General features: G+C 41.5%; 1 protein-coding gene across 1 annotated transcript in view; it reads left to right on the forward strand.

Annotated features, from left to right (window-relative positions):
• Positions 1-26,488, forward strand: part of CELSR1 (cadherin EGF LAG seven-pass G-type receptor 1) — a 173,875-nt gene that overhangs the window by 56,199 nt on the left and 91,188 nt on the right. The window contains exon 2 of the mRNA XM_074901601.1: positions 14,553-15,191. Coding sequence (XP_074757702.1) covers positions 14,553-15,191 — 639 coding nt within the window. The remainder of the gene's footprint in view (positions 1-14,552; positions 15,192-26,488) is intronic.

The following is a 26,488-nucleotide window of genomic DNA, read 5'->3' on the forward strand; positions in this document are numbered from 1 at the left end:
AGTGTTTGGGTGTGAGTCATGGACATGTACCAAAAAAACCCAAATTCTGGTTAAGACTGTGGATGTAAGGGAAAAAAAGTGTAGTAGGTAATATTAAAATGGTTCCTCTTTTTGGGTGCTGACTTAACTTTAACCACCTGTTACAGCATTTTCTGAAACCTCAGGTTACCGCTGTAGAAACATCATGTAGGAGATGTCTTGAGCCAACTGAGAAAGCCAGTTGAGAGAGGTCATTTTACAGAGCTGGAGCTGTTATAAAGAGCATAAGAGCCTGGTGTCACAGCACAGTTTCCTGTTCACAAGAGCCCCATTCAAAGACAAATGTGAAAGGATTTAGCTATTAAACATGGAGCCGGCACCAGTCCTGGAGCGAGAACATGGAGCTGGATTTCTGTAAGATGAGACTGTGAAATGTCGTCTTTGCCAAACAAGTCTCTGGAAAAGAGGCAAAGACAAACTGGTAATTTTTTCAGGGCTAGAATATGTTATTTTGAGCTTGAATATTTTTTGAAATTTTACGGCTTTTTTTTTTTTTTTACTTTTAATTATACTTCCATCCTATACATCCATCCATCCTGAAATTTTACTGCTTTTTAAACTTTTAATTATGCATCCATCCTTAATTCGAAGGGGTTTTTTTAAATGAAACTGAAGTAGAAGATATGTTTGGCAACTGGGGAAGCACTTTTAAATTTTACTGTAATGAAATTAGAGTAAGTTAGAGGTCATGAAGGCTCGAGTCTGGCTAAACACAACCCAGGCCACAGGCTTCATGCTTGTGAACAGTTCCCCCCTACACATGAAATGTACTGTTGGAGTTCTCTTTTGCTTCGCTGCTCAGCGTAGCTCATGTGAGCTGTCCTGTTCCACCTCTGCCTCCTTGTAGCTACAAATGCAGCAGTTTGTTTTGGCTGGGAAGGCAGAAAGATTAAAAAAAAAAAAAAAAAAAAAAAGAAAGAGGAATGAAAGACAGCTTCTCTGGGGTAATTCTCTGCTCCTCTGGGGACACTGAGGAAGAGTGGTATCCACCTCTTGTTAGCAGCCGCAGGAGTCAGCTGTTTCAGTGACACAGTATTAGAAGATTTCTGCTCGAAATGTTTTTTCTCCACTAGACACTTTCTGCAGATGCTGCATCCAGCTGTCATGATACTTTTGTGTGCATCTTGCTCTGTGTTTATTTGACACAAGGAATGACATCCGCGTGACAAGTTGTGGAGCTGGGTGAGGTGACAGCCAGGTATCACCGCTGACCACTGCCCTGCCCCCAGCCCTCCTGCCTGTGCTGCCTCTGACCTGAAGCATGCTGAAGCCCTCTCCCCCCTCCCGGCACACGTTTACAGGAGTTTTGGAGGTCCTTTCCACTAATGTTAGCCCATGCTGAGCTGCTGCTGCCTGTGCTGCTCAGGCACCCTGGCAGCCCTATAAACCTCTTCTGATCTTGCAGCTGCTTTACCTTTCTTCCCATCACCAGCTGTCATATCCAGAGAGAAATGCTTCTTTCCATAGAAATACTGAACCTCTGCTTCCGTTTCCTAGGAGTCCACCTGTGAGACATTCAAGGGAATTAATGCTTCAGGCAGCCAGCATTGTGAGGTCCTGCAGCTGCAGACCACCATGGATGGGATCTGGCTATCTGAAAAACCCACCTTAGATATCAACAGGTTTCTTGCAGGCTGGGAGGCAGTGAGGAGTTTCTGATATGCCCTGTGGAGAGAAGGAGTGAGTCTGCTCATGCGGGATGTTTGCACGGCTTATTAACCCAGTGCAGTGACTGGGTGCCCTGTCAGTCTTTAGGAAGCTCTTTCATGAAGATGCTCAGGACTGGCCAAGTACAGAAATATCTGCCTAAATCTAAACAGGGCTAAAGAGGTTTTTGAAAACTGAGGAAACTTTAAAAAATACCTAAAATATATTTCTGAGAACTATAATCACTCTATTGAGGCTATGATGTAAGCCTAATTTTATCAGTGGAGAGAGAGTACAAGTGGCTGTACTCAAGGGCTGATGTCCTGTCCATACAGATGACCTCAGAGCTCAGGTGGAAGAAATGTTCTGTGCACACTGAAACAGCAAATCCTTTCTACTAATTAAACTTCAGCAATTATCTGAGCTCTTGGGAAATGACTCCACGGTATGAAGCATCCTGCAGGAATTCAGATAAGCTCTTTGCAGAGAAAATCCTGATTTGCAGACAGCTGCTTTTCACAGCATGTAGTACAGAATTTTAAAAAGTATTTTTAAAAAATGAAATCAGTATTTATACTGATTTGGGGATAATTTTTATCCCATATTACATGTATACAAGTGGCTGACACAGGGTTTTGCTATGTTTTATGGGAAGGTGATAGGACCTGTACTAATGCTTGGTGAAATCTCGCCCTTCTGACTCAGTGGTTTCTTGGGAGGCCGCACTGTCTTGGAGTCATACCAAAGTACAGTCTGGGAGCTCAGGCTGAAGGCTTCATGTCCAACAGTCCCATAATGCTCAGGCTCTGCTGATATCAGTGGGTCTATACGGGTAAGTGTTCCTAGAATGAGGATTTTCATGCTTTCCCTGTATGATTTACATTTTAAGGCTCAATATTAATGGTGACAGGTTTTGAGGATGTTTTTCATAGGCTCAGTATTTTATATTTTTCCATAAAATACAACTAAAACAATGAAAAAGAATGCCTTTAAAGATATTGATAGCAATCTACGGCTACTATAATGAAGGAGACATAAATATTCATTAGACTTTGTAGAAAATACAAGCCTTGAGAAAACTCAGTGTACAATGAAACTTCTTCATGGGTAATTTATTCCATGAGAAAAAGTGCTGCTTCTGTGGCACCATTAAGGTCACTATATGTCCAGCTTTCATTGGATGTGTCCTCTTTTCAAAATGTTCCTCTGGAAATGTTGCTTAGGTTGAAAGCAAGGGCTTTGCTACTGGATGTCAGGATATTCAGCAATCTGGTAAGGGCAATAGTTTCGACGGGATGCCTGGCAACTGTTGATAAATTGTCACTGCACCGGTAAAACTTTGTGCTGCACATGATGCAGGTGGCACAGGGAGTCATCCTGCCTGGCTCAGTGGTGGGCATATGCCTGCTGGGTGTTGCCACTCTCCTGCAGTGAGCCTCTGCTTGCTCTTGGATACCTTGACCTCACCAAATACCACTTGTCTGGATTGTCTGCAGCCTTGGCAGATTAGGAAGGAAAGAACCATCACCCAGAAGAGGAAGACGCAGTCACCCTGCCCTTGGCCAGAAGCATGAGACTGCTGGGCAGAGTCTAGCCTGGCATGCTCCTGGTCATGCCCTGCTAATCCTGTGGTAAGATCAAGGATGTACTGAGAGCAGGAGTGTTTTCCTCTGTTACACAGTATAGTAAATTCCTTTAAAGGAAATTATGGAAATTGTTGGGTAGCCTTATATTAGTCCTAGAATGCAAAATACTTGTTTCACTCAAATCTGTGTCTTACAAAGTGTCTGGCAGAAAACCTTATCCGGTTCTTAAAGAAGTGAATCATGTAGTTATTACTCCATTCTACAGCTCAGCTGAATAGAAATCATTAGATAGGCATTTGAGATTAGGGTATCTTTCTGAAGATCAGTGTAGTTTCTGCATTTCACCGGTGGCTCCAAGTCACTGATGTTACCCATTTTATTCTGTTACATCTTAACCTGCCCTTTCTCTGCATCGGCTTCCCAACATGATGTACAGCAATAGGAGTTAAGCTCTTGCGTTCTCCTAATTTTGTCTGTGGGGCTGCTTTTCTCTTTGGGAAAGTTTTGGAGAGAAAAATACCCGCTGCAGGTTCAGGACTGTAGAAACAGGAAACAAGTGCTTTGTCCTTTTTGATCAGTGTCCAGCATACTAGTTCTAACGGCAGGGATCCAAGAATAATCTTCTCAGTTGACCATGCAGCCAAAAACACAATGATCTCATTGCTAGTGTCCAGTGACACGTAGATGGTTACCTATCAAATGGGTTTTTTTGCTTCTGCATTGTGTTTTTAAAAGATTGTAGGGGTTGCCTATCAGCAAGGAATCTGGACATTTTTTCTATAAATATTGCCAGTGCCTCGTGAGTCTTTCCCAAAATGACAAAAGTTTGGTAAAGTAAGCGTGTTTTTGCCTCTTTATTTTTTTCTTCTTATTTATTTATTCAAATCTCATGATGCAAGCAAATACCTTTTATTTCAGTTTCTTATTTGCTTAAATTTATTTCTTCAAGTTTCTTATTTCCTTCTTATTCTATTTAACTCAGCAGACCTCAATTAACAGAAGAGAACAGCAAAACTGGTCAATTGAAAGTCTAGTAAGAAAAAAGAAGACCTATTCCCTTTGAAAACAAAAATGGGTGAAAGCATGATATTTTGTTGAAGAAAATATTTTCCATTCTAGGGATTTCTAGTGAAGTCAAGCTAATTGAAAGTCTAAATTCTTCAGACTGTGGGAGATGGCTGTATTTTGTGTCAGATCCCAGTGGATGGACCTTGATGCTTCCCATCACTTCTCTTTATTTTGATCTACTTCTCATTAAAAACTCTTAGACATTAATTGAACTTGAGAGAGAAAGGGAGAAAAGAGAGTTATAAAGGCTCTGAAACCTTTCTTTTAGGACGTGAGTCTTACACATGGGACATCTATGCCCCAGTCATTGCTCCCCTCAACAAATTTGGTGTGAACTAAAGCAACATGAGAGTGTTACCCTGCTTGTGCGGGTCCCTCATGTTTGAGCATGTTCAAATCTCCTGGGGCAGAAGGAGTAGCTGAACCAATCCCCCTGTGCCCAGTGCATGTGGAAGCTGACACATAGCCATTACGGCTTGTCCTTCCCTGGATAGATAGGCCTCTGTTTTTCCCTTGTATTAATTTGCAAATGGTCATATGTGACTGAAACTACAGAAAACTTAAAAAAAAAAAAATATGTATGCCTGAGAACCCTCTTAGTTTCCCAGGCTGTGCTTCAGCAGAGCATGAGCACAGTCAGCAACATGTTGAGCTACCACAGCTGATTTTTTCGGCTGGTTTTTCAGTTTCAGGGGGCTGGACAAGTTTCTGCATTGCCCAGTATATCAGTAACTCTTTCAGCTGGTATGTAAGTGTTTTGAAAGCTTGTCTATAAACAGAAATGACATCAGAAAAATGTGAGCATCGTCTTTTTTCATTGTTCCCTCCTTTGTTTTTCAGTCAAGATAGCAAACCTGAACTCCATCCAGCAGGAAACGTCTCCGTGGTTTGCAGCAAGGAGCAGAGCATATCTCCAGGCAAAAGGAACATGGGAATATAGAGACATTTAGAAAAATAAACCTGATGGATTTCATTTTGCTGATACGGTTTTGAAAGGATCCCTTTGAGGTTACTAATATGCAGTATGGGTGCAAACACTGAAGCAGAGAAGCTATTTCCTTATTGCTGCTCCCAGTTTTGAAGCTTCCAGGCCCCCAGTCCAACTCTTCCCACCCTCTTGCTGTCCCTAAAATCCACTCCTGCTTTGAAACTGCAAAGCGAGAGATTTGAGTGGAGCCCTGGCTTGCCTGGGGAAGTTCTTGCTTTAATTATACTGAGTGAGTAAAAATGTTTGCAGGGGATGTGTAGCTATGAGGAGAATGGAGGCTTTTGTGGTGACCCAATTGGTTTCTCCCCCAGCAGCTCAGCCAGGCACCCCAAGCGGAGGCTCTCTCTTTTGAAGTGGGGTTAGTGACGTAAAAGTGTGTCTCGGGGTAAACATGCTGCTGTTATCTTACTCTATACAAAATTCATCATTTACTTGAAGACGCTGGCCTGAATGGAGATTACTGCTGGAGCATCCCATGACTGCAGTTTAGTTTGTCTGGTGCTTTCATGGATCTTTAAGAAACCTGTTTCAACTCCTATATTCAGCTGGTTACAGCTGGGAAGGTTGTGATGCCTATGAATACCTCTTTGGCGGTGGAGTGAGCGGATGACTGCTCTCCCTTGCCTGGGCTTCGTGCACCCTGATGCTCACCAGCATCTCCCCCTGCCCAGCAGTGCCCTATCCAAGCCACTGTGGCCACTGCTGAGGTGCACTGCAAGATGTGGATTCAGGCAATGCGAGCCTGCTGGGAAACCATCTTTTAACTATGGACATTCGGCTATGCATATAATTAGAATGAAAATGTTAATGATATTAAAACCCTCTCCCTTTAAAGTTCAGAGTAGCTTAAAAATTATTGCAATAATTAGGCAATAGTTTTGCTTATATATGAAACGAGATCAAGCTTTATGGAGGTAGTGGAGCCCCCAGCAAGTCCGCCTGTGAATCCATCTGGTGTAGCTATCTGGAGTGGGCTTTTTCATCTGAACAGGTCCGATGAGTGCCATAAGGTGCAGTTTCCGTGGACATTAGCACGAAATGGAAACCCACCTCTTCAACTGGAGTTTAAAAGCTATGTTGCAGCTGGTGTGCTGGCCATGGAGCAGCAGCGGGGTGGGCTCCTGGGCTGTGCAAAGGCCTGCCCAGCCAGGAGCTGGGCAGGGGAGCGCTGCCGGTGACGGCAGGCAGGGAGCTGGCCAGAGCCGCGACACTGGGGCAGGCTCAGCCCCTCTGCCCAGCATGGCCAGGCTGAGGAGGAATGCCAGTCCCTTGCTAACAAGGAAAACTAACAGGCACAGGGAGATGTGCAGAGTCCAAGAAGGAAAATCGTTTTGCATTTTAACTAGCAGGAAAATCTCATCAGTAATATGATCTGGAAGGAGCTGGTTATTAGTCTGCTTACATTATCTTCCCACGTATCATACATCCTTCATCCTTTCTACTTGTGCTTTCTGCTCAGGACAGGGACTTGTTTCCTTGCCTTGTCACTGCTGCATCCCTGCCAGCTTCCCCTGCCTACATCTTGTCCCCCATGTGCACCAGGTACCTGAAGAGCAAGAAGTGATGCTGCAGGAGGGCAGTCAGGAAAGTTAGGTGTATTTTCAGCCTTGCTGCAGTCAGAATTGAAGAGTGCTTATTCCTGCCAGCACATCCAACTTGACTTACTTCCCACCCTCCAGAAATATTCCCCCAGACTAGTTTTATCAACCTAATTAACATTTCAGAATTCTCAGCTTGCATGCGGTGGTTTCAGAAAAGCTAATGACAATCTTGTACAATGTTGAGCAATCCAGTTGGTATCAATTCATTCTTAATCCCCTATTCAAGCTGCAAACTGAAAAACGTTGGTTTTTTTTTTTTCTTTTCAGTATCGTGTACAAAGTAAATAATCCTGAACAGCACAGGTCACATTAAAAATAAGGAATTAAATGAATAAATTTAATTAATAAATTAAATAGAAATTAATTTGTTTTTTTCTCTTGCACATGCTGGGAATTTGCAGTTGCTTTATGGACAGTTTTTCCTCCCACAGCTTGGGTTTTTTTAGCTGTCTGATTTAGCTGGTACTGCACTGTCTGCTGCTAAGGGGACCATGGAGTGAGAGCTGCCATGAGCTGCAAGTCCCAAGTCCCACTGCCCACCCTCCCCAGGTGTTCCAGATAGCCATCTCTGTCAGGATGAAAAGATGACTCATCTTTCAAAAAGAAGTACATGAAAGTTTGATTTCAAGTGTTTTTAAAAGTATCTGCAGCCTCTGAACATTAGAGGTGGCTTTACCTGGAAGTGTCTGGACAGACTTATTGGGATCCTTTGCTTGCACCGACCCCGACATCATTTCAGAAGTGCGGATGTGGCTAACATTGCCATGGGTCAGTGCAGAGGCAGGGCACAAGCTGGCACAGCCACAACCCAGGTATGTACCCCGTGTCCTGGGTGGACCAGGGCAGACCCCTCTGCTGCTCTGAGCTGCCACAGTGGCAGTGGGACAGTGCTGGAGGCAGTGTGGTTAATGGTGATGTAGGGAGAGCTGGTCACTGGTGCAGTCATACGTAGGTGCTCACTCTGTGTCAGTGTGGATCGTTGCCTGTCCTCTGGCAGTCTTCCAGCCTTGGACTAGTTTAATCCCACACACCTTCTTTTTGTCCCAAAGATATGTTTTACTCAGGACTGAACCCCTATTGCTGGTATGCTTGCATATGCCATGAGGCTCAGCTGCCTTCTCGTTTACCTCACCCTATGATCTAAAATTCCCCCATAACACCAGGTAACGATGTCTTTCTCTCCCTCCTCCTGTGACCCTTCTGAACCCTCTCTTCTTCAAAGGATGATGGGCAACGCTGGCCACTATTTTCAAAACAGAGCATCTGCAGAAGGGGGGCTGCAGCTGCTCAGCCTTCCTGGAAATTTAGAGATGTCAAGGTACAGATTCAGACACCTGATTTTAGGAAAACCCTTGCAGCCTTTGCAGCTCATACTGTGCAGTCCATCTTGCTTGTTTCTAGTGGCCTGCTCTTCCATCATCTTTTGCTTTCTGTTCCTGCCGCTTTGGTTTTCAATCCTGAGCCTTTTCCTGGACAGACTGCTGCTCTTCTTTAGGGTTGCCAGGTCAGGAGTGAAGCTCTGTGTGAGTGCATTGGCAAGGACTCAGGGAATTAGGCTCTAGGCCCAATTTTGGCTGGGAGTGAAGCCCATGGAAGTCAATGGGAATCTTCCTGTTGACATAGTGGGCTTTGGAGCAGACCTGGGCTTCGGTGTTTCAGAGCAGTGGTTCCAGCATGAACCTTTGGCACTGTGTGAGTAATAGATAAATATTTTTATATATCCTTTCCAAAGCCCACAACTTGTGTTGGCAGTCAGCATGGAGCTGAGACTGGCAGCCTGAAACAAAGGGACAAAAGCAGTAACATAAGCTTCATGTGGCTGAGGGGAATAATTTTCATGTCATTTCATCAAACTTGATATAAAGAAGGAATCGATCGTCAGTGGCATTTCCAGTCCCAAGGAAAGGGAGGCTTTGACAGAATCCATTAGTGCCTGTCTAAGAAATGATATACATGATAACGTTAATGTTTTTCCAATGGGAAGCGATGGAGTGTATTTCTCATGGATGTTACTTTTCTGTTATTGCACCATTTAATATCACTTTTCTCTAGCAAAAGAGACATTTGTACTTCCATCTGTTCCTACCACAAAACAGGGACTACTTAGGGATGCACAGGGGACATTTGCCACTGCCCATCTCTCTGGCCTTTTGCAAAACTAAGGCCAAAACCAGCCCCTGTGTCCTTTGCCAAGGTGCCCCGAAGACACACTCAAACTGGGGTCACATACACAGTTTCTGTCCTGAAACACCCCTCCAGTGAGGCTGCTTGAGAACTAGGAAGACCCTGAGGTAAGGTCTCTGTAAATTCACAATTATGCCTGTTTTCATTTTCCTTTCTGGTCATGTTTTCTGCTGTCTCAGCAAAGCATCTTAGGTTCCCACCTCCCTTTTCTACGCAGTTTACTTTCTTTTAGTATATTTTCTCTGGGCTATAACCTCCTGAACTTTTCCATAATGTAGAAAATATTTTAAGGAGTTTATCTTACGGATGCTCATAGACGTCTTATTTCTACTCATAGAAGTGAATCTTTGTAGCGCCTAAAGCAGTGCATTGAAAGGGGTGGTATTAATACACTGATATTTTATGCATTTTAAATCTGTTTCCATAGTGATAGAAGCACAATACAAGGAAGGGACTCAGCCCTGCAAGACTTGCAGACTTTCTGAGGCAAACTGAAGCTTAGCACAGGACTATGCATCTCATTTTTATGGACATCTACTGATTTTTTACTTCTGTTTGCTCAGCAGGAAGCATAGTTTGCGTTCAGCTCTGCTCGGACAGCAAGGTATTGCCTGCAGTCTCTGTTCTGCAAGGTGGTGCTACTTATGTTCTACTGTCAACCAAGCAGTGGGGAGGACACTAAAAGTATGACATCCTCATCAGTAAATCAAGGCTTAGTGCTGGACTAGGTGTGTGTTACCTCTCATATGTAAAGACATGGCTGGATGCAATGCAGGATGGAGGTTTGATCATTCCAATGCATGTTACCAAGCAATGGCTGCTACCCATGGGCATACCTGCTTCTTATGAGCTGGGAGGAGCAAGAGGCTATTTGAACCTATGAAGTGTCCTTATTCTACATTTTGCTAGCAAAGGAGCTTGTGTGGCTATTGTAAACTCTGACCTTTGTTGTTTCCAGATGCATTATAAAGCAGAATTAGAATAGATTTGGGTTGGGATATCTATGAAAGAAAACTCTGATGGTAAAGTATTTATATAAAATACGCAGCTTTCATAATTAGCCCTAAGACCTTTGTATGTAATAAGCCAAAAAATGTATTAATTATTTTGTTTCTGCCAACTTAACAAACAAAAGAACCTTTCTGGCCAGGTGCTGCCATTGCCAAATATGCATTTCAGTTAAGCTTTGCTGTGTTTACATTTCTAGATAATAAAATTATTTGGTTTATGGACTGCCAGAAGATAGAAAGCTGAGATTAAAGTCTCAGATTTGATTAAGTTTGTCATAAAGTAAAAGTAATCATGAAACAATGACTGTTTAATCAATACTTAGTTATTCGCATATTTTGGAGAGGTTCAAGCTTGTTTGTCAGCCTTACTGTCTTCTTTTTACTTTGTAATGTGTCAAGGTGTGTGGTTGCTATTAAATCTTTTCATCAGTTTGATGGAGGATGAGGATGAGTAGTTCTGTTTTTAAGGAGCCTATTCAATAATGACAGTGACACAAAAGACAACAGTCTGCTTTGATTTTCACCTTTGGAAATTTGTTTTGTAGAAAGTGTACCTCAAATAATATTGCCAGAACATAAATTCAGTGTGCAGGGACTGCATTTATTAATGAACACCTCTTCTCCTGTGAAGGCACTCAGCCATCCAGAATCCTCTTTGTCCATTCACTGATGTGTGAGATGCTATGAGTCTTTAATTTTAATCTTTCCACTTTGTTTTTGATAAACTCGGCTGCAACAGCTTTTGAAATAACCTTTTATGATTTATTTAGGATATTTATGTTGCCTTCATTACCCCACTATCTCAGCATTTCATCACCTACTTCATAGTGTACATGGAAGTGCCATTGTCCCCACTTTACAGAAGTGAAACTTGAGGACAGAGTGACAAAAAACATTGGTACAAGGGTTTTAGGATCCAAGCCCACAAAAAGATGAGTTGGATCCTGTCTTCCTCCTTGTCCCGTCCTGTGTTTCCCTTTTCTCAGGCTGTCTGGGTGGCAGTGGCTTGGACTGATAAGATCCAGGCCGTCCACTCAAACTACTCTTAGCAGGATACTTACACATCCCATCTTGCCAGCACGGCCTGTGTTTTTAGAGCTCCTTCAGGAAGACTCCTGCATCCAGCCAGTTTGCTAAAGCCAAGCAGATGATATGGCTGTGAGAACCAGTGACAGCTAAGCCTTGCATATGTGTATGTATTCATCTGTGTGAAGGTCTGCTCCAAAGAGTAAAGTGTAGCCAGAGTTTCTCCTGTGTAGCATCACTTGAAGGGTGTTTCACACCCCTGACTGAAGCCATCTTGCATCTGCCACAACATGATAGGGACTTTTTATAGCTGTCTTATAAGACCTTTGAAAAATCAGAATGTTAGAGCCTTTTTAACAGAGTAACAGATTGGTTGTGCATGTATATCAGATAGCTGCATATGGTAGGCATGTCAGACAGTGAAAGGCCATAAAGTATTACCACTCCATAAAACAGTACTTCCTAATATTATTTTTCTGACATATTTGGCAGAAAACATTTGAAACTTTCATGGAGTATTTCACTTGTGAATCTCAAAACACATGTATTATTGTGTATTTAGGGCTTAATTCAATTCTCAGTAAAGATGAGGACAAAATTTCCATTTTCTTTATTGCACTTGTTCCAGCTCTCAAAGTGAATATTGTCTGTTTACAGTAGAATAGATACTAATTTGGTCCCATAAAACCACAGATTGTTTCAACTTTCCATGAATTTCTGAATGAATGGATGATCAGATCCCATGATGCTGCTCTCAGACTTGCTGGTGATATGAAAGAAGTGCTTGTGCAGCTGCCTGCTTAGCCATGCTGCTCTTCTGTTGCCTATAGTACATGCTCAGCTCCTTTTTACTTCTTTTTATTTTAATGCTCTTCAACAGGGCTGCAAAAAGCCGAATTAGCTTTTAAAGCACAACTTCATTTTGCAGCTATACGTCCATGCCCGATTTTCTTTTGTGCTGCCTGTGGAACAAGGAGGCTGTGTGGTATCTCACACCGGGCTTTTTCCGTGATTTATTAACTGTGTCAGAATAGCTGTTGTGAATGCTGGGAAGCTCTTGCATATTGTGACAGTTGATATTGATTATGACAGTTTGTAGACTCTAGTGCGTTGTCAGACAGTGGATCGTATTTTGTCTTCTTGGTATACATACCACGGGCTATAGATCATAGTGTTTTCTTAAGAAAAGGACCCATTGTCCAGCATTCTTGCTGGTATGAGAGAACTTCTATAGCTTATTGTGCAACAAATAGCAAAATAGTTCAGGCACCCTATGGAACAGGCAAGCAAATGTCAATTGCTTTAAAAAAAAAAAGTTAATAGTTTGTTCTGCTTCTGGCCTTTCAGGGGAATGAGCTGTGCAGTTGACAGAAGTGGATAAACTAGTCTGAGGATGTCATTTATGAAAATACGGTGGATCCTCTATTATCTGTTTGCCAGAAATCCACAGACCGCGCAGGACAAGCAGGTTGCAATGACGATTTCGGCTACTGATCATTTTTAAAGGTTGCTTTGGGTCTTGATGGAAGCTGAAATTACATGTTTGTAGATTGAGTCTGAGGAAGAGGAGATAAAGATTTCTGCAAACTTGGGAGAAAGTAAAAGCTAGCACATGAGCTTCTGTGCATGGCACATCAAACAGATCACCCCGAATAATGACCTCTTCTGACTGTTTGGTTTTAGCTAGGCAGTAGTAAAGTAACACACAGGAGAAAAGATTTTTCTGTTTGCCTAGAAGCAGCTTCAGTGTGGAAGAAAGTCAACAACTGAGCTTTTACAGATGGCCTGATCAGGAGGAGGGGGCCAAAACCTATTTGGTTAATTTTGCTGCTGTAATTTACTATATTGCTACTATGTTACTGGTGGAAAAATTTTCCAACGATACATTCCTTTTTAAAACACAGCAGCACTTTAGGAAAGGAGCCATTGTGATTTTTCAGTTCTTGAAAGACCTTTTATAAGACACCACAATAGGTCATAAACTTACACTTTGAGATAACAGACGTTAGGAAAATGACCTCTGGCAATCGAGCTATTAGCATTTTGACCTCACACTGGGTTTAGATTGATTCAGATGCAGTTTCTGCTGTGACTTTACATTGATGAGATTAAAAACCCATTTCTGCACGTACTTTATGGTTTAATTGATATAAATATAATAGCAGGTTACTTGTGAAACTGTTATTTCTGGGATACTTTGGGCCAAGACTACAGCAGTGATCTGGGATCTAGGGGAACTGGATTCAGTTCTTAACTCTACTGTGGGCCTCGTATTGGTCACTCAAACCAGTTCATCTCTCTCATGAGATTAACTCACCTCCATTTCCAGTTGTTTATGAGATCTTTGAGAAGGAACATTTCCTATCTGAAGCCAGTCTTGTTCTCTGAATTTCTAGATGTTGCTCTAATACTAACAATATTTTCTGTAATGCAGTCTGTATTTTAATGAATCCTTAATGTTAGCAAGGAGGCAGAATTAAAGCAAGTGGTTGTTTCAGTGATGATGCAACTTCTCATTCCATGCTTACATTGAATTTGGATTAATTATAGTGCTCACTGTATTATAATGTTTCATAATGATAGAATGCTCTAGAGTTTATACATTCACAGCACTACTGTAAACTTCAGGATGTACTGAGATTTTACAGTGTCATCTCTCGGTCCAGTGTCAGGTATTAGTGCTATATTTATATATTTATATATTTACAGGTTTTATTGCAGAACATCCCCAGCAAAATCAGAAATGCTTTAAAGGAAGGACAGAATGAAAGAGTTTTTAAATGTCTGCTTTTTACTACAGCTGTATTTTATTTGATTTTTTTTTCTAATTTTCGTAAAGTATTTTGAAGAAATTAGGTGTGAGGAATGTAGAAGTTCAAATGTTCAGATGTGAATATGTGTTTCCTTAGGTGACTTTTATCTAAAAGCTCTGGTCACAGTTCTCTCTCTGTGTATCGTTCTGGCTCCTTAAGCCTGAGGTCATGCCTGGAGAAGATAATTTTGGTGTTGTGCTGTGAAAAGCAGCAGCTTCCCAGCACCCATTGTAGAGTAGCTGTGACTTGTATGAAGATCTATTCAGTTGCTACCATGAGAGGCCCCTTCCACTTGGCTATCCTGGGGCTCTCAGGCTGTCTGTTTGCTCACTAGTCCTTGCCAGTTGTTTGCCTGGGATGTTCTTCAGGTGTTCTGGGCTCTTTGAGATGTCTCTTGAGTTGCAGTCCTTAAGAGATTGTTTTGTTTTCCTGAGTAAAGGCATTGGTAATCACTGCAGAAGGTTTCCCTCTTCCGTCCCAGTGCCCTGAAATGCCTTGCAGGTCCATTTTATTTCCAGGAGACTGCGGGAGCCTCCCTGTCTGTAGGTTGAAGCCTGCTCTCTGACATCACTCTTTCTCTCTTCCTTCAGATGGTGTGCACAGCGTCACAGCAGTCTGCACCCTGCGTGTCACCATCATTACGGATGACATGCTCACCAACAGCATCACGGTGCGGCTGGAGAACATGTCCCAGGAGAGGTTCCTTTCTCCTCTCCTGTCCCTGTTTGTGGAGGGGGTGGCAACAGTGCTCTCCACTGCCAAGGATGGCATCTTTGTTTTCAACATCCAAAATGACACGGATGTCAGCTCCAATATCCTGAATGTGACTTTCTCGGCTTTGCTCCCTGGTGGCATTCGAAACAAGTTCTTCCCCTCTGAGGACCTGCAGGAGCAGATCTACCTCAACAGGACCCTGCTGACCATGATTTCCACGCAGAGGGTGCTGCCCTTTGATGACAACATCTGCTTGCGCGAGCCCTGTGAGAACTACATGAAGTGTGTCTCTGTCCTGAAGTTCGACAGCTCGGCCCCATTCATCAGCTCCAACACCGTCCTGTTCCGCCCCATCCACCCCATCAATGGGCTGCGGTGCCGATGCCCCCCGGGCTTCACAGGTGACTACTGTGAGACAGAGATTGACCTCTGCTACTCCAACCCTTGCGGGAGCAACGGGCAGTGTCGGAGCCGAGAAGGGGGCTACACTTGTGAATGCTACGAAGACTACACTGGTATGTGTTTATCTTATCTTTGACCCATGATTTATATGTTAGACCATCAGTCAGGCCAGCTCTAGGTCAAGCTGAAATTGCTGACATTCTTAGTCAAAGGGAGAAAAACTCCTGGCACTGCTGTCTGGTCAGGAGAAGGCTTATGAGTGTCATATGTCACTTAGGGTAAGTCCCATATCTCTGTGTATGCATGGTGGTAGGAACCATGCCTTGCTCCAGGTCATGGAGGGTGTCCAACAGCTGCTGAAAACAATTTGCATTGTGTGAATTTCTGCTCAAAATGCTTTATGCAAACATATTTCTTCTGCCTGGAAGGAAGACGGTGAGACATATCCCTTGGCTCATGGTTTTGAATGTTAATGTCTTCCTAGCCCCTTAGCAGTTCCCTCATACCAGGCTATAGTGGGGATGTGCAGCCTCGGTAGAAGGTTATCAACCCTTGGTCATCAACAAGCACAGAGCATGAGGATGGTTCACGGTCCCAAGAAACTGCAGTAATACACATTAAAGGGAAATACTGCAAGTCAGTTCCAGTTTGTAAATATCCAGATAAACCCCAGAAGGATGTAGCAGCTTCCAGGCCTGTCTCCAGCAGCCTGCTGAGGAACGTACTTTGCCTCATCATGGACTTGACAGCTAATAAAGATCAAAGTGCTGCTTCTCAAATACTCCTGAGAAGTTATGAAAGAATATTAGCTGAATGTTTTCTGGTACTTCTGTAAAGTCAGTGGGATTATTTATGTATTTCACTGACGTGCTGCCGGCTGTAAGTTACACTGACGGCTCAGCAATGGCTGCTGTGACCTCTGCAAACAAGATGAAGCAGAGAGGGCTGTTCCCAATGCTGCCTCTCACTGCTGAAGTTACAAAAAATTGAAAACATAAATTATTTAAGTCTCCATGTAAAAAAAATCTATATTATGTGTATATGTACTGGGCTGGATCCAGCCCTCTAGATGGAAGGGTTTTCCTTCACTTTCTGTGGCTTTTGGCTCAAGGCTGTAATTAAAAATGGGATAGTGGAAGGACTCAGGAGTCAGTGAGCAGGGACATGGCAGCAGCAAGTGAACTGGGCTTCCTCCAGCAAGGGGGACAGGAGATGCTCCCTGAGATCAGAGCAGGGCTTAGGGCAGCAGAACCTTCCTAAGGAGATGCAGATGAACTTTTTGCCTAACTGGTGAAACCCTGAATAGAGCTGTGAGATGGTTGGGATATTTGGTCTTTGTTGAGGAGTGGTTTTCCTGTCAGGCTTCTCATGAATGAATTCCACAGTGAAATACATTATAATGTCCTTTATCCATTAGATACAGCTAATGCAAAATATGTGCAGCACTGGGCATGACAAAGTAGGTTTTATGGCCAGTTTATTTCATGTAACATGTTTATGTACTATTATACTGTAAATAGGAATGGTTAGAAGTAGCAAGTTTCATTAAACAAAGATATAAATAAGATAAAGATATAAATAGCATTAATTCATCCATGTTAAGACACAAGGTTTTGGAATGACATGCATTCCTACATCACATTTTGAGTGTCTCTTGCTAGAAATCTTCAGGAAAAAAAGGCTAAATATCCTTTAAAAATGAAAGATAATAATCTTATATTAATAATTGATGAATGTATTTAATAATTAACACTGTAGTCAGAACAGACACTGTACATATTTAGAGGAGAGGCACCATATTATTCATACAGAAGGGAAGATTTGTTCTGTAACTGTATTTTCAGTGCATAGTTGTTGAGTTAAAAATTAACTATCCTTCTGCCAGGATATTAAAGTGACCAGAAGTTAAGCAGTGAGCACTGTTTACAGCCCTGCTATCTTTAGGTTTCAGTTAACTACACTTCAGTGAACTACTTTATTCTTTGGAAGGACAGTTCATGTCATAATCATAGTCAGGTTGGCCAGGGGAAAACACACCCAACCATGATCAAGAGAGCTCTGGAATCCCTTACCCTGTAAATTGATACAAATATTATTGAACATCACTGTTTTATTGCTGAGTGAATCCAATAGAAATTTAGTATCTACTCTGTTGTTGGTTTAAGTTACGTTAGTGCCTTTAGGCTCCATGTTGCATGACAATGTTTCTTCCATCAAACCTGACACACTTGCCCACGTATGGTGGTCATTAGTTGGCTGATTTTCATCCCCTTTACAGAATGAGGTGGAAAATGTTACCAACAAATAATCTATTACCAGAAAAATTTGATGAAGATTCATTATTGAATCTTATCCCAATCTCCTTTAAGAACTGTTACTTTAGCTATGAGTTTTGTCCTTTCTTTATGTTCATATCCATTTGCAAGTTCAGTTTATATCTATTAATCATAATACTCTGTTTTCTGCTTGTACATAAATATTACTATTTACAATAATCTAGATTTATATCTATTTAGTATTTAAAAGCATAGGTTGGTTTCAGTAACAGCAGTGTGTATGGGCTCATGGAATACAGCGATCATAAATCAGAATGAGCAGAGAATTGTTAAGGCTGAAAGTCAGGAGATTCTGGTATTACTGAAATGTTACCATATTTACTCAGTGTAGTAACATAACCAGTATGAGGTACTTAGGAATATTTGAATTAATTGTAAAAGATGAAGTATGAATGGTAATAGTCAATGAAGTGCAGTCTGCTCTGGGAGCTCTCGTATTTCCAGTTCCCAATTAAGAGCCTATGTAGAAAAATAATTACAAGGAAATACTAAGATCTGTCATCTCTCTGGGTAGATATACTGCAACTTGATGAGAAATCACTACACAATCATAACCCTGTACTGAATCTATCCAACTGGTCACCTATTAAAAATATAGCGTTTATTTCCTGTAGAAGATAATTATGTCCTATCTTAATTAGATGGAATTTCCCCCCATTTTCCACCCCGCTTTGAAGCCCTCCATTTGTTTTGATGTAATTGTTAGTCATTTATACATGATGAAAGTTTCTCTGTCTTCAGGAGTCTTCTGTTACGGGCACAAAGGTAAACTGAGCTTCTACAAGATATTTCTGAAACCTGATTACTGGCTAGTTTGGGGTGATTTGGAATTAGCTTCACTTCCTGTGATGTAAGGAGGTGAGTGAAGAAGGACATATATTTTTAATCTTGTTTTTTTCAGAATAGTGACCCCTCTAACTTATTTTTTTTATATACAGTTTAGTGTAGAGAAGTGAACAATGTACACAATAACAATTGTGCCATTGATGGCAGGGCTATGTGCACGGCTAAAGGGTTAAAGGATGTAATTTAAGTTAAGCAAACAAATTTAATGAACTTGAACACTGTGGAAAGCCTGTGTAATTTTTTCAGCTTTATATCATGTATCTTTGAGCACTGCAGAAGCAGCTGAGATGAACTATAGGTGAAGGCTTGGTACAGAGCTGGAATTGTATGTACTCCCTGGGGGCAAGCCCCTGAACAGCAAATGCATCATGTCATCCACACCGGGTTTGGAAGCATGGTTGCCACAGTGATTCCCGAATGAGCTGTACTTCCAGCCCCATCCTGGTGCCTCCTATAGAGAATACCACTGTGGCCATAAGTCACCACCTTTATGGGCCCTGCCATGAGTGGGTGCCTCCTGCCATGGCTGGGTCCTCCTGCAGCTCTTGCCGCAGTTCAATGCCCGCAGTCCTGCTCAGCAGCCACTGCAACTGTTCCCTAGAATTGTGCTCCCAAAAAGTAAATTTTAATTGGCACAGAACAAAAGCACTCCAATGGGATCAAAAAACCAAACCAACCCCTGAAATAAGGAAGAGATTTAATGTTCCCACAGTTCTCCTTAGCATACGGCATTCTCTCTGCCTCTTTGCTACGTAACCCCTAGCAAGGAGTAATTTATAGGGAAAAAGATCATCAGAGAATTTCTCATATCCTCTGCATCTCTCCTTGGATTTCACTTCAGAGAGGGGAGAAATCTTAAGTGGTTGTAAATCTTCTAGTAATCAAATACAGCAATTAGAGATCTTTTATGTGTTATACTTTTCCCCTTCTAATTTATTTTTGTGATACCATATTGACATGAGGAATCATGACATTTAATGTGGCCACTGTGAATTCTGACTTTGTGTCATGAGAAGGTAATTATAGCTGTTTTCACAGCATCGTGCCAGAAGTCCCTATTCATTTTGTTGAGCAAGTTAGCAGCATTTGGCTCTTGCAAACACACAGCAGTAAAAGTACATGTGAAGATTTGCTTCTGCGTTATCTTTGCTTATATCCATTCTTCAGATAGTAATTTCTCAGCTTGGTCTGATACCAGATTCTCATTTTTCAGGCCAGAGAGATTTATTTGTGAGAATTTCAGCTTTCAAGTAGAGAAATCTGGCAGCCAGGGTAGCCGTAATGAGTGTTTTATCTTGGGCGGGAGGGTCTGAAATTCCACTCTTGGTTACACTTTTGCAGCTCTGCTGGAGCAGTGGGACCACAGGTGTGTAACAGCCAAATCCTGTACAAAAAACCCACTTAATTTGGTTCCTTCAGGTTCCTTACTGCATCTTTAACTCCTTGTTTAGTTTATGAAAGGCCATGGGTTTGTGACAGCATAGCTGAATAGAGATTATCCTCACAGGGCTGTGGGGCTTTGCAAGCACTTTCAAACACTGTGACCAAATTTGACTTTAATACAAAACACCAAATAACAAATTCTGTCATTACCAAATGCTCCCATAAATGTAGGGACATTGGCCATGACATGGGACAGCTTTGTGGGTCACCTTTCTGATACCTCATTCCAATGTTAAGGCAACACACTGAAGGTACTAAAATGTTTTGTATCATTGCTGCCTTAAGTGTCCCTTAGTCCAGGTCTACAAAGCGATGCTACTGGATGCCAGATGCTTTTATATAATAAAGTGATGAAAACAGACTAGGCAAGGTCTAATACTGTAAAAATTAGTATATTAAATTTCAAGAGTTTAAATATAATTACAGTTATTAGAGTGCTGGGTGATTTGCACTATTTTCAGAATTTAAAGGGTGTCTATTTTCCCATATTTGCGAAAAGTCTTATCAGCTTTTTTATTAAGTTTTTCTGCTGATTTTGGGTGCAGGAAAAGTCAATGAAGAGCACTATCAGTCTATTAATAACTTCTCTTGTTTCTCAGTGCCTCAGACAAGAATACCTGGTTGCCTTTCCTTGAAATTTCTGTATGGCGATACTGTGAGAAAGCTTATGTAGGGTGGTTGCTCCCCAGTGAAGCTCTGTATAACGCTGGAGGTCTAGCAATTCTTCATCTTTTTCAGCAGTGCTATGCCATGCTGTTGTTTAAATGTTTGCAGTGAAACTGAGTCTTCATAACTGCAACACAATTTCCCTTTGATTGCTGTGGGCCTGTCACTCTCTGCAGCTGAGAGAACTATTAGTAGTACGATTAGTACTCCTTAGTTTTGTTCTCTGCTCAGATGGCCCAGCACAGTCTTTTCCATCAATCTTCAGCATTCTCTGTCTTATCAGCTTTAAATTTTTGTGAGGAAAGCCTTCCTCTGCCTTTATTGAATAGGCAGACATCTCTGCTGGTGTAGACGTGGCAAGCTGTGTCCCTGTTGTTGGCAGCAGTTGTGTACAGGCGGGTACCTGTTTCCTCCCAGCCTGCGGCCCCTTCCAAGCCCCCAGGGGCTCACAGCGCTTGGGCAACTGGCAAGGACCTCATAAGCGCTGCAATGGATGGTCCAGAAGCAGAGCTTAACTCCTATGAACATTTTTCAGAGCACAAACACTGCAAAAACTGGAAAAGCCTATCGTTTTCTCTTTTTATGATCTTCACCATTCAGCTATGTACTGTGAGACACAGCATCTCATAAATCTTACTCTCAGTGCTTTGAAGTTTCCCCATACGACCATTGCATTTGCCCATGCCAAAAAGCAATGAACCCCAGATGTTATCTCATGAGCTGACTTAATATCTAAACATATAAGGAACCTATACAACCTATTCTTTGCAATTAGCCATGGATAATAAGTCTTCCATTGGCTATTGGGCAGCGCATGCAGCATTTGAAGAGCACAGTAGTCAACTGTGATATTTCCTTTCCTTTCCCTCCTTTTAGTGTGCTATCCATTTTGTGTCATGAATTTCTGTCCTGGTTTCGGCTGGGATGGAGTTAATTTTCTTCCTAGTAGCTAATACAATGATGTGTTTGGGATTGAAGATGAGAATAATGTTGATAGCACACTGATGTTTTAGCTGTTGCTGAGCAGTGCTTACACTAAGTCAAGGACTTTTCAGCTTCTCATACTGCCCTGTCAGTGAGGAGGCTGGGGGTGCACAAGCAGCTGGGAGGGGACACAGGCAGGACAGCTGACCCAAACTGGCCGAAGGGATATTCCATACCATGTGACGTCATGATCAGTATATAAACTAGGGGGAAAGCTGGCTGGGGGGCTGCTGCTCAGGAACAGGCTGGGCATTGATCAGTTGATGGTGAGTGATTGTTTTTCATTTGTATCACTTGTTTTTCTTGGGTTTTATTTCTCTCTCTTTGTTATTTTCCTTTTCATTGTTATTATTATTTAACTGTTCTTACCTCAACCTATGAGTTTTCTTACTTTTACCCTTTCAACTCTCTCCCCCGTCCCACTGCGAGGGGGGGAGCTCTGTGGGGCTTAGTTACTGCCTGGGGTCAAACCACAACAATTTCTGAAAATAAATATTAGTTGCTGATATTCAGATTAAGAGGTATCACCTGGCAAAATTCTTGCTTTTGGGTCTGTATATATTGTCAGAGAACTATGACTTCAGATAAATACAAGCTGTACCTGTACAAAACACTTTTCATTTAAGGATTGCTGTGGACTCTGCAAAAGTCACTCACAGCAAAGGAAGCCTCTGAGACACCCTTTTGAGCGCAAGGGTGCTGTCCCCCTCACCAAAGGCATGGGAAGCTGAGGCACAGCATCTTCATCTCTTCCAGGTCACATAAAAGCAGTCACTGACAAGTCCAGAGCAGCTGAGGCAGGTCCTCTGGGCCATTTCTGAGCTACTCATGTCTGGAAATATGGGGGAGATCCCCACGAAAGGCATTTCTTTCCTGACACGGACTCTCAGCAGAAGCCTGCATGCCCACTCACCTGCTGTGAGATTTGTTGTGCTTGTTAAAATGGGTCCTTGCTTGGTTTTGTGGCAAGGCTCACTGTTAATGTGTGCAGGGATGGGGCCAGTACACAACAGCCTTATGGCTGGACCCAAGTGATGCTGGGCTGGGCCTGAGACAATGGCCCAGATAGCAGAACTGCATGACTACTTGCTCCAAAAGATAACTGAAACAATAAAAACAGAATAAAGTTACATTTTTATATAACACAGTCAAAAGCTGAAGTCTATTAAACTTTTAAATATTGTCGTGTTGATTATATTCCTGTCCATGTCACCAAGTCAGTGGAGATGGATGTTGGAAATCTGGAGTTTATATTAGATTCACAGGACTCACTGAAGAGGTCTACCACTTCTGTAGGTGGATTTTTATCTGGAGGATATGTCCTTCAGCTAATCTTCAGCCTATGCTCACTTGTCAGGATGCAAAAAACCTTTTCTAATTGGATTATTGTGGTATATTTGTTGACAGTTTAGTTCTTGCATGGTGTAAATGGCCTGCAGCTTTCACATCAATCTGCTATGCTTTTTCCTAAACCCAAGCAAAGAGTTATCACATTATCCTCATCTTGATGGGCATAAACTAGCTACTGTCTAAAGTTTGAAAGTTTCCCCAGTCATGTACGAACCCTCCCTAGCCCCCATCCCAAGACGGTGAACGTGAGATGATCTTTGATTCAGCTGAACTGCTGCAAGTGCTGGGGGTTCAGATGCCTCTTCTGCAGCCTTGCTTCTTATCCTCCTTGCCCGTGGAAATACTTGCACTGATCAAAGTCCTTTGCTGTCATGTGGAAACCCAGCTACAGGCTTAATGTTTTGTTTGTTCTTTTTAATCAGTTTTTGAACGGTTTGACAAGAGTGCTATTATACTGGGTGCTCCTGCAGTGGAGGTGTGATGGGTGCTTTGTAAAATCAAGCAGCAGATCACACACCAATCACTTAGCCCTGGCTTCAGAAACTGCCTTAGTAATTCACCAATATACTTACAAATTCAGCTCTTTCAAATAGTTCAGGGTCTAGGAAATCTTCCTTACTGATTAAAGGTTATCTTCTTTTGCTTCTCCTTAAGATGACTGCATTGCTGGCCGGTTCTCTTCATTTAGCCATTCCCCTCATTTTCACCTGCAGAGTTTATCTCTGACGATATTACACTTTCTCTCCCATTGTTGATAATTTCAAATAGCACACAGTTAAAATAAAATCCAAAGAACTTGGGCAGTAACCCGTTTGAGGATGGTTCCATGCTTACAATTAGATTTTTACACCTACTTGCTATTAATGCCATTGATGTCTGTTAGGTTACATTTCAATATGGAGAGAAGGTAGATTCTTAATTGTGGGCTGTATGGTATGAAGTCAAGGAGCTTGCACGCATGAGAGGCCTGTGAGCACACACTGCAGGGTGACGGTGTTGCAGCTCTTGAACAAGTGCAGCCCCAGTTCTTCTACAATATAGGCATTTAATACTGAGCCCTAATGGCCAGGTATAATCACAGGATGGTTTGGGTTGGAAGGGACCCTTGAAGATCATCTAGTCCCACCCCCCTGCCATGTCTAACATTGGCTTTAGTCTCCTTTCATTAAAGTCAAATCTTGTTAAATCCCTGATGTGAAAATAACATATTTGACCCTGAAGCCATGCCAAGCTAAGCTCGTGTTTGCTGTCAGGCAGCTGGCTTTACATGAGCAAGGCAAACGCTAGCCTGTCGTGGGTACCTGCCTACCTGTGGCACCTGACCTCTTCTTCCCACCTCTTGGCAAGGAAATGTCCTATGAGTATGATCTTATCAGTTAGTGGTGTTCAGTGGGAGAGAGATACGTACTGAGCACCTCAGGCTTCCTGTTGGCATTCTGGTTAACAACACACCAGTCTAAATATAGATTTCCCTTTGTTCTAGCATACATGAAATCTCTTTTATTGTCTTTAATCTGTTGTATATATATTTCTTTCTAAATCATCTTGGTCTGTCAATTTTCAGCAGCTTTTAGGCCCTTGTACTCATGGGATTGATGGGATTTCTCTTACCACACCTAAATGGGAGTCGCAGTTCTCCCAGGCTTTTTGAAAACCTTTGTTATAATGCATTTGCTTATCTTCATTGATATAATTGGGGGGGGAAAAAAAAAAAAAGATGGAAGGTGGAGCATATTTACACCAAGTGGAATTATTTGATATTATAATTTTATAGTTACATGTAAAACCCCTCCTCACTGATGTAGCTAAATTCCCACACACTATCATAATTGTGAACATATATATGCATTGCAGAACATCAATCTCGGAGAAACTACACACACTGAGGTTTGTTTTAATTAAAATATTTTAAATAGAAGTTTATTAAACAACAGCCAACTTCTCTGTGACCATATCTTACAACTGTGTTTTTATTAATTTAGCCCAGTTGAGCCTTGTACATCATAAAACTTTTTTTTTCTCCTCGTAGTTTAATGTCAGAAGGATTAGCTAGATAAAATTTTAAGCCACACAAATGCATTCTAATAGAGCCAACCATACACTTGCAAGTTGTCAAAATAGACCCTTTATTAGACTAACATTTAAGTGGGGGTTTTTTTGCCAATGGCTAGGTGTCTTGGTTGTTTTTTTCTCACTGAAAACAAATCAGATAGGGAGAAAGGAGAAGAGAAAGGAGGAGAAAAAAAAAGCAACAACTTGCCTTTAAGTTATTTGTGGAGAAGATAAAATCATAATGAGATAGTATTTTTTCCAATATGTCTCATGTTCTGGAAAGCCCCTCACAGTGTTCATAGTAGATCAGAGGTGAAAGCTGAAAAAAATTCCAGGAAGGCTGGAATTAAATATTTTAGATCTTCCAAAACAAAAAAGAAATATTACTTCCAAGGAACAAGGTAATGGGTCTTCTTTTCTTCTGACTTTAAATACAAAACTGGGAAACAGAACTGGGAAGCCCCCTTACAATTCAGTATTGAATTATGAAAAACATATTTGACTTCTGTATGTGTTTATAATTCTCAAGTTAGGCATTTTTATTTTCATCAGTAGATAAACAGCAGGAAAGTGGCAGAAAGAATGGTTGGGTGCAGAGATGAGGGTATCAGGATCATGTCCTCTTAGGGAGGAAAAAAGTATAAAGTAGTTTCTTGTGTGTCTGGTTTTTGTGTTATGGTGATTGAAAGCTTCGACAGTTGAGCACCAGACTGAGGCACTTAGCCTTGCACATCAAGATAATTACAGTTCTGCAATACAGTTGTGCAGAGCATGGTGGGAACCACAACTTCATTGTTGTTGCAAATGCTCTTTTGTTGAGAGCATCATGGTTCAGTGCCTTCATCCCAGCCCCTGGTCCTCCTGGGGCTGGGTTTTGTTCTGCGACCTGCACTGTACAGTGCCCCTGAATCGCAGCTTCTCCAGCAGTCATCAACCCGAATTTAACATTTCTAAAAATCACGATGAAGATACTTTAATTCAGGCTGTCTCTCAAATTCTCCATAGCTACTCATATGAGAGCTATTATGCAGAATTTTCCAATATAATAACTATAAAACATACTTTAATTAGAGCCACCCAGCTTCAAGGGGTCAGCACACTGATGTGCATATTGTAAGAAATACTATTACAAAGATGAATGTCTTAAATTAATAACTAAACACAATATAGATCACGCAAGAAAGTATATTAACTCTAACAAGATGGTAATAATTTAAAGTGACTTTAAAATAAAGCCACATTTTACAAAAATAATTTTAATCTACTAAACCATTGTAAAAAGAATTAAGTACAAACTGTGGAAACTGACTGGATTCATTTTCAATGACTCTGTATAAAAATATTTTTTAAAAAAGTAACTTCTGAAGTTCTACCTATTATGTAGATTTAAAAAGACGTTGATTTTGAGATTTTCTGTGTAAGATGTATGTGACATTACAAGGCCCTTTTCAGGAGTCATTAAGAAAAAGTCAGCTTCCATGATTAAGTTGCTTTTTGTTTTCAGTTCCTGACCTGTTTATGAAATATTTTTTGAGGCTACCAAAACACAAGATTATGGGATTATTTTTTGAACCCTAATCCTTTTAATTTGACAAGAAAAAGGGCATTTTTGATTTTTTTTCAAAATTTGCCTTCCATGTATAACAGTGGAAATTTGATGAGCATCGGATTTTTTTTGCCAGTCCTATCTACTCCATCAAGCAAAACCTCTGAACTCCTACAATACACAATAC

This window comes from Athene noctua, chromosome 3 (genome assembly GCF_965140245.1).
Source record: "Athene noctua chromosome 3, bAthNoc1.hap1.1, whole genome shotgun sequence".
NCBI lineage: Eukaryota > Metazoa > Chordata > Aves > Strigiformes > Strigidae > Athene > Athene noctua.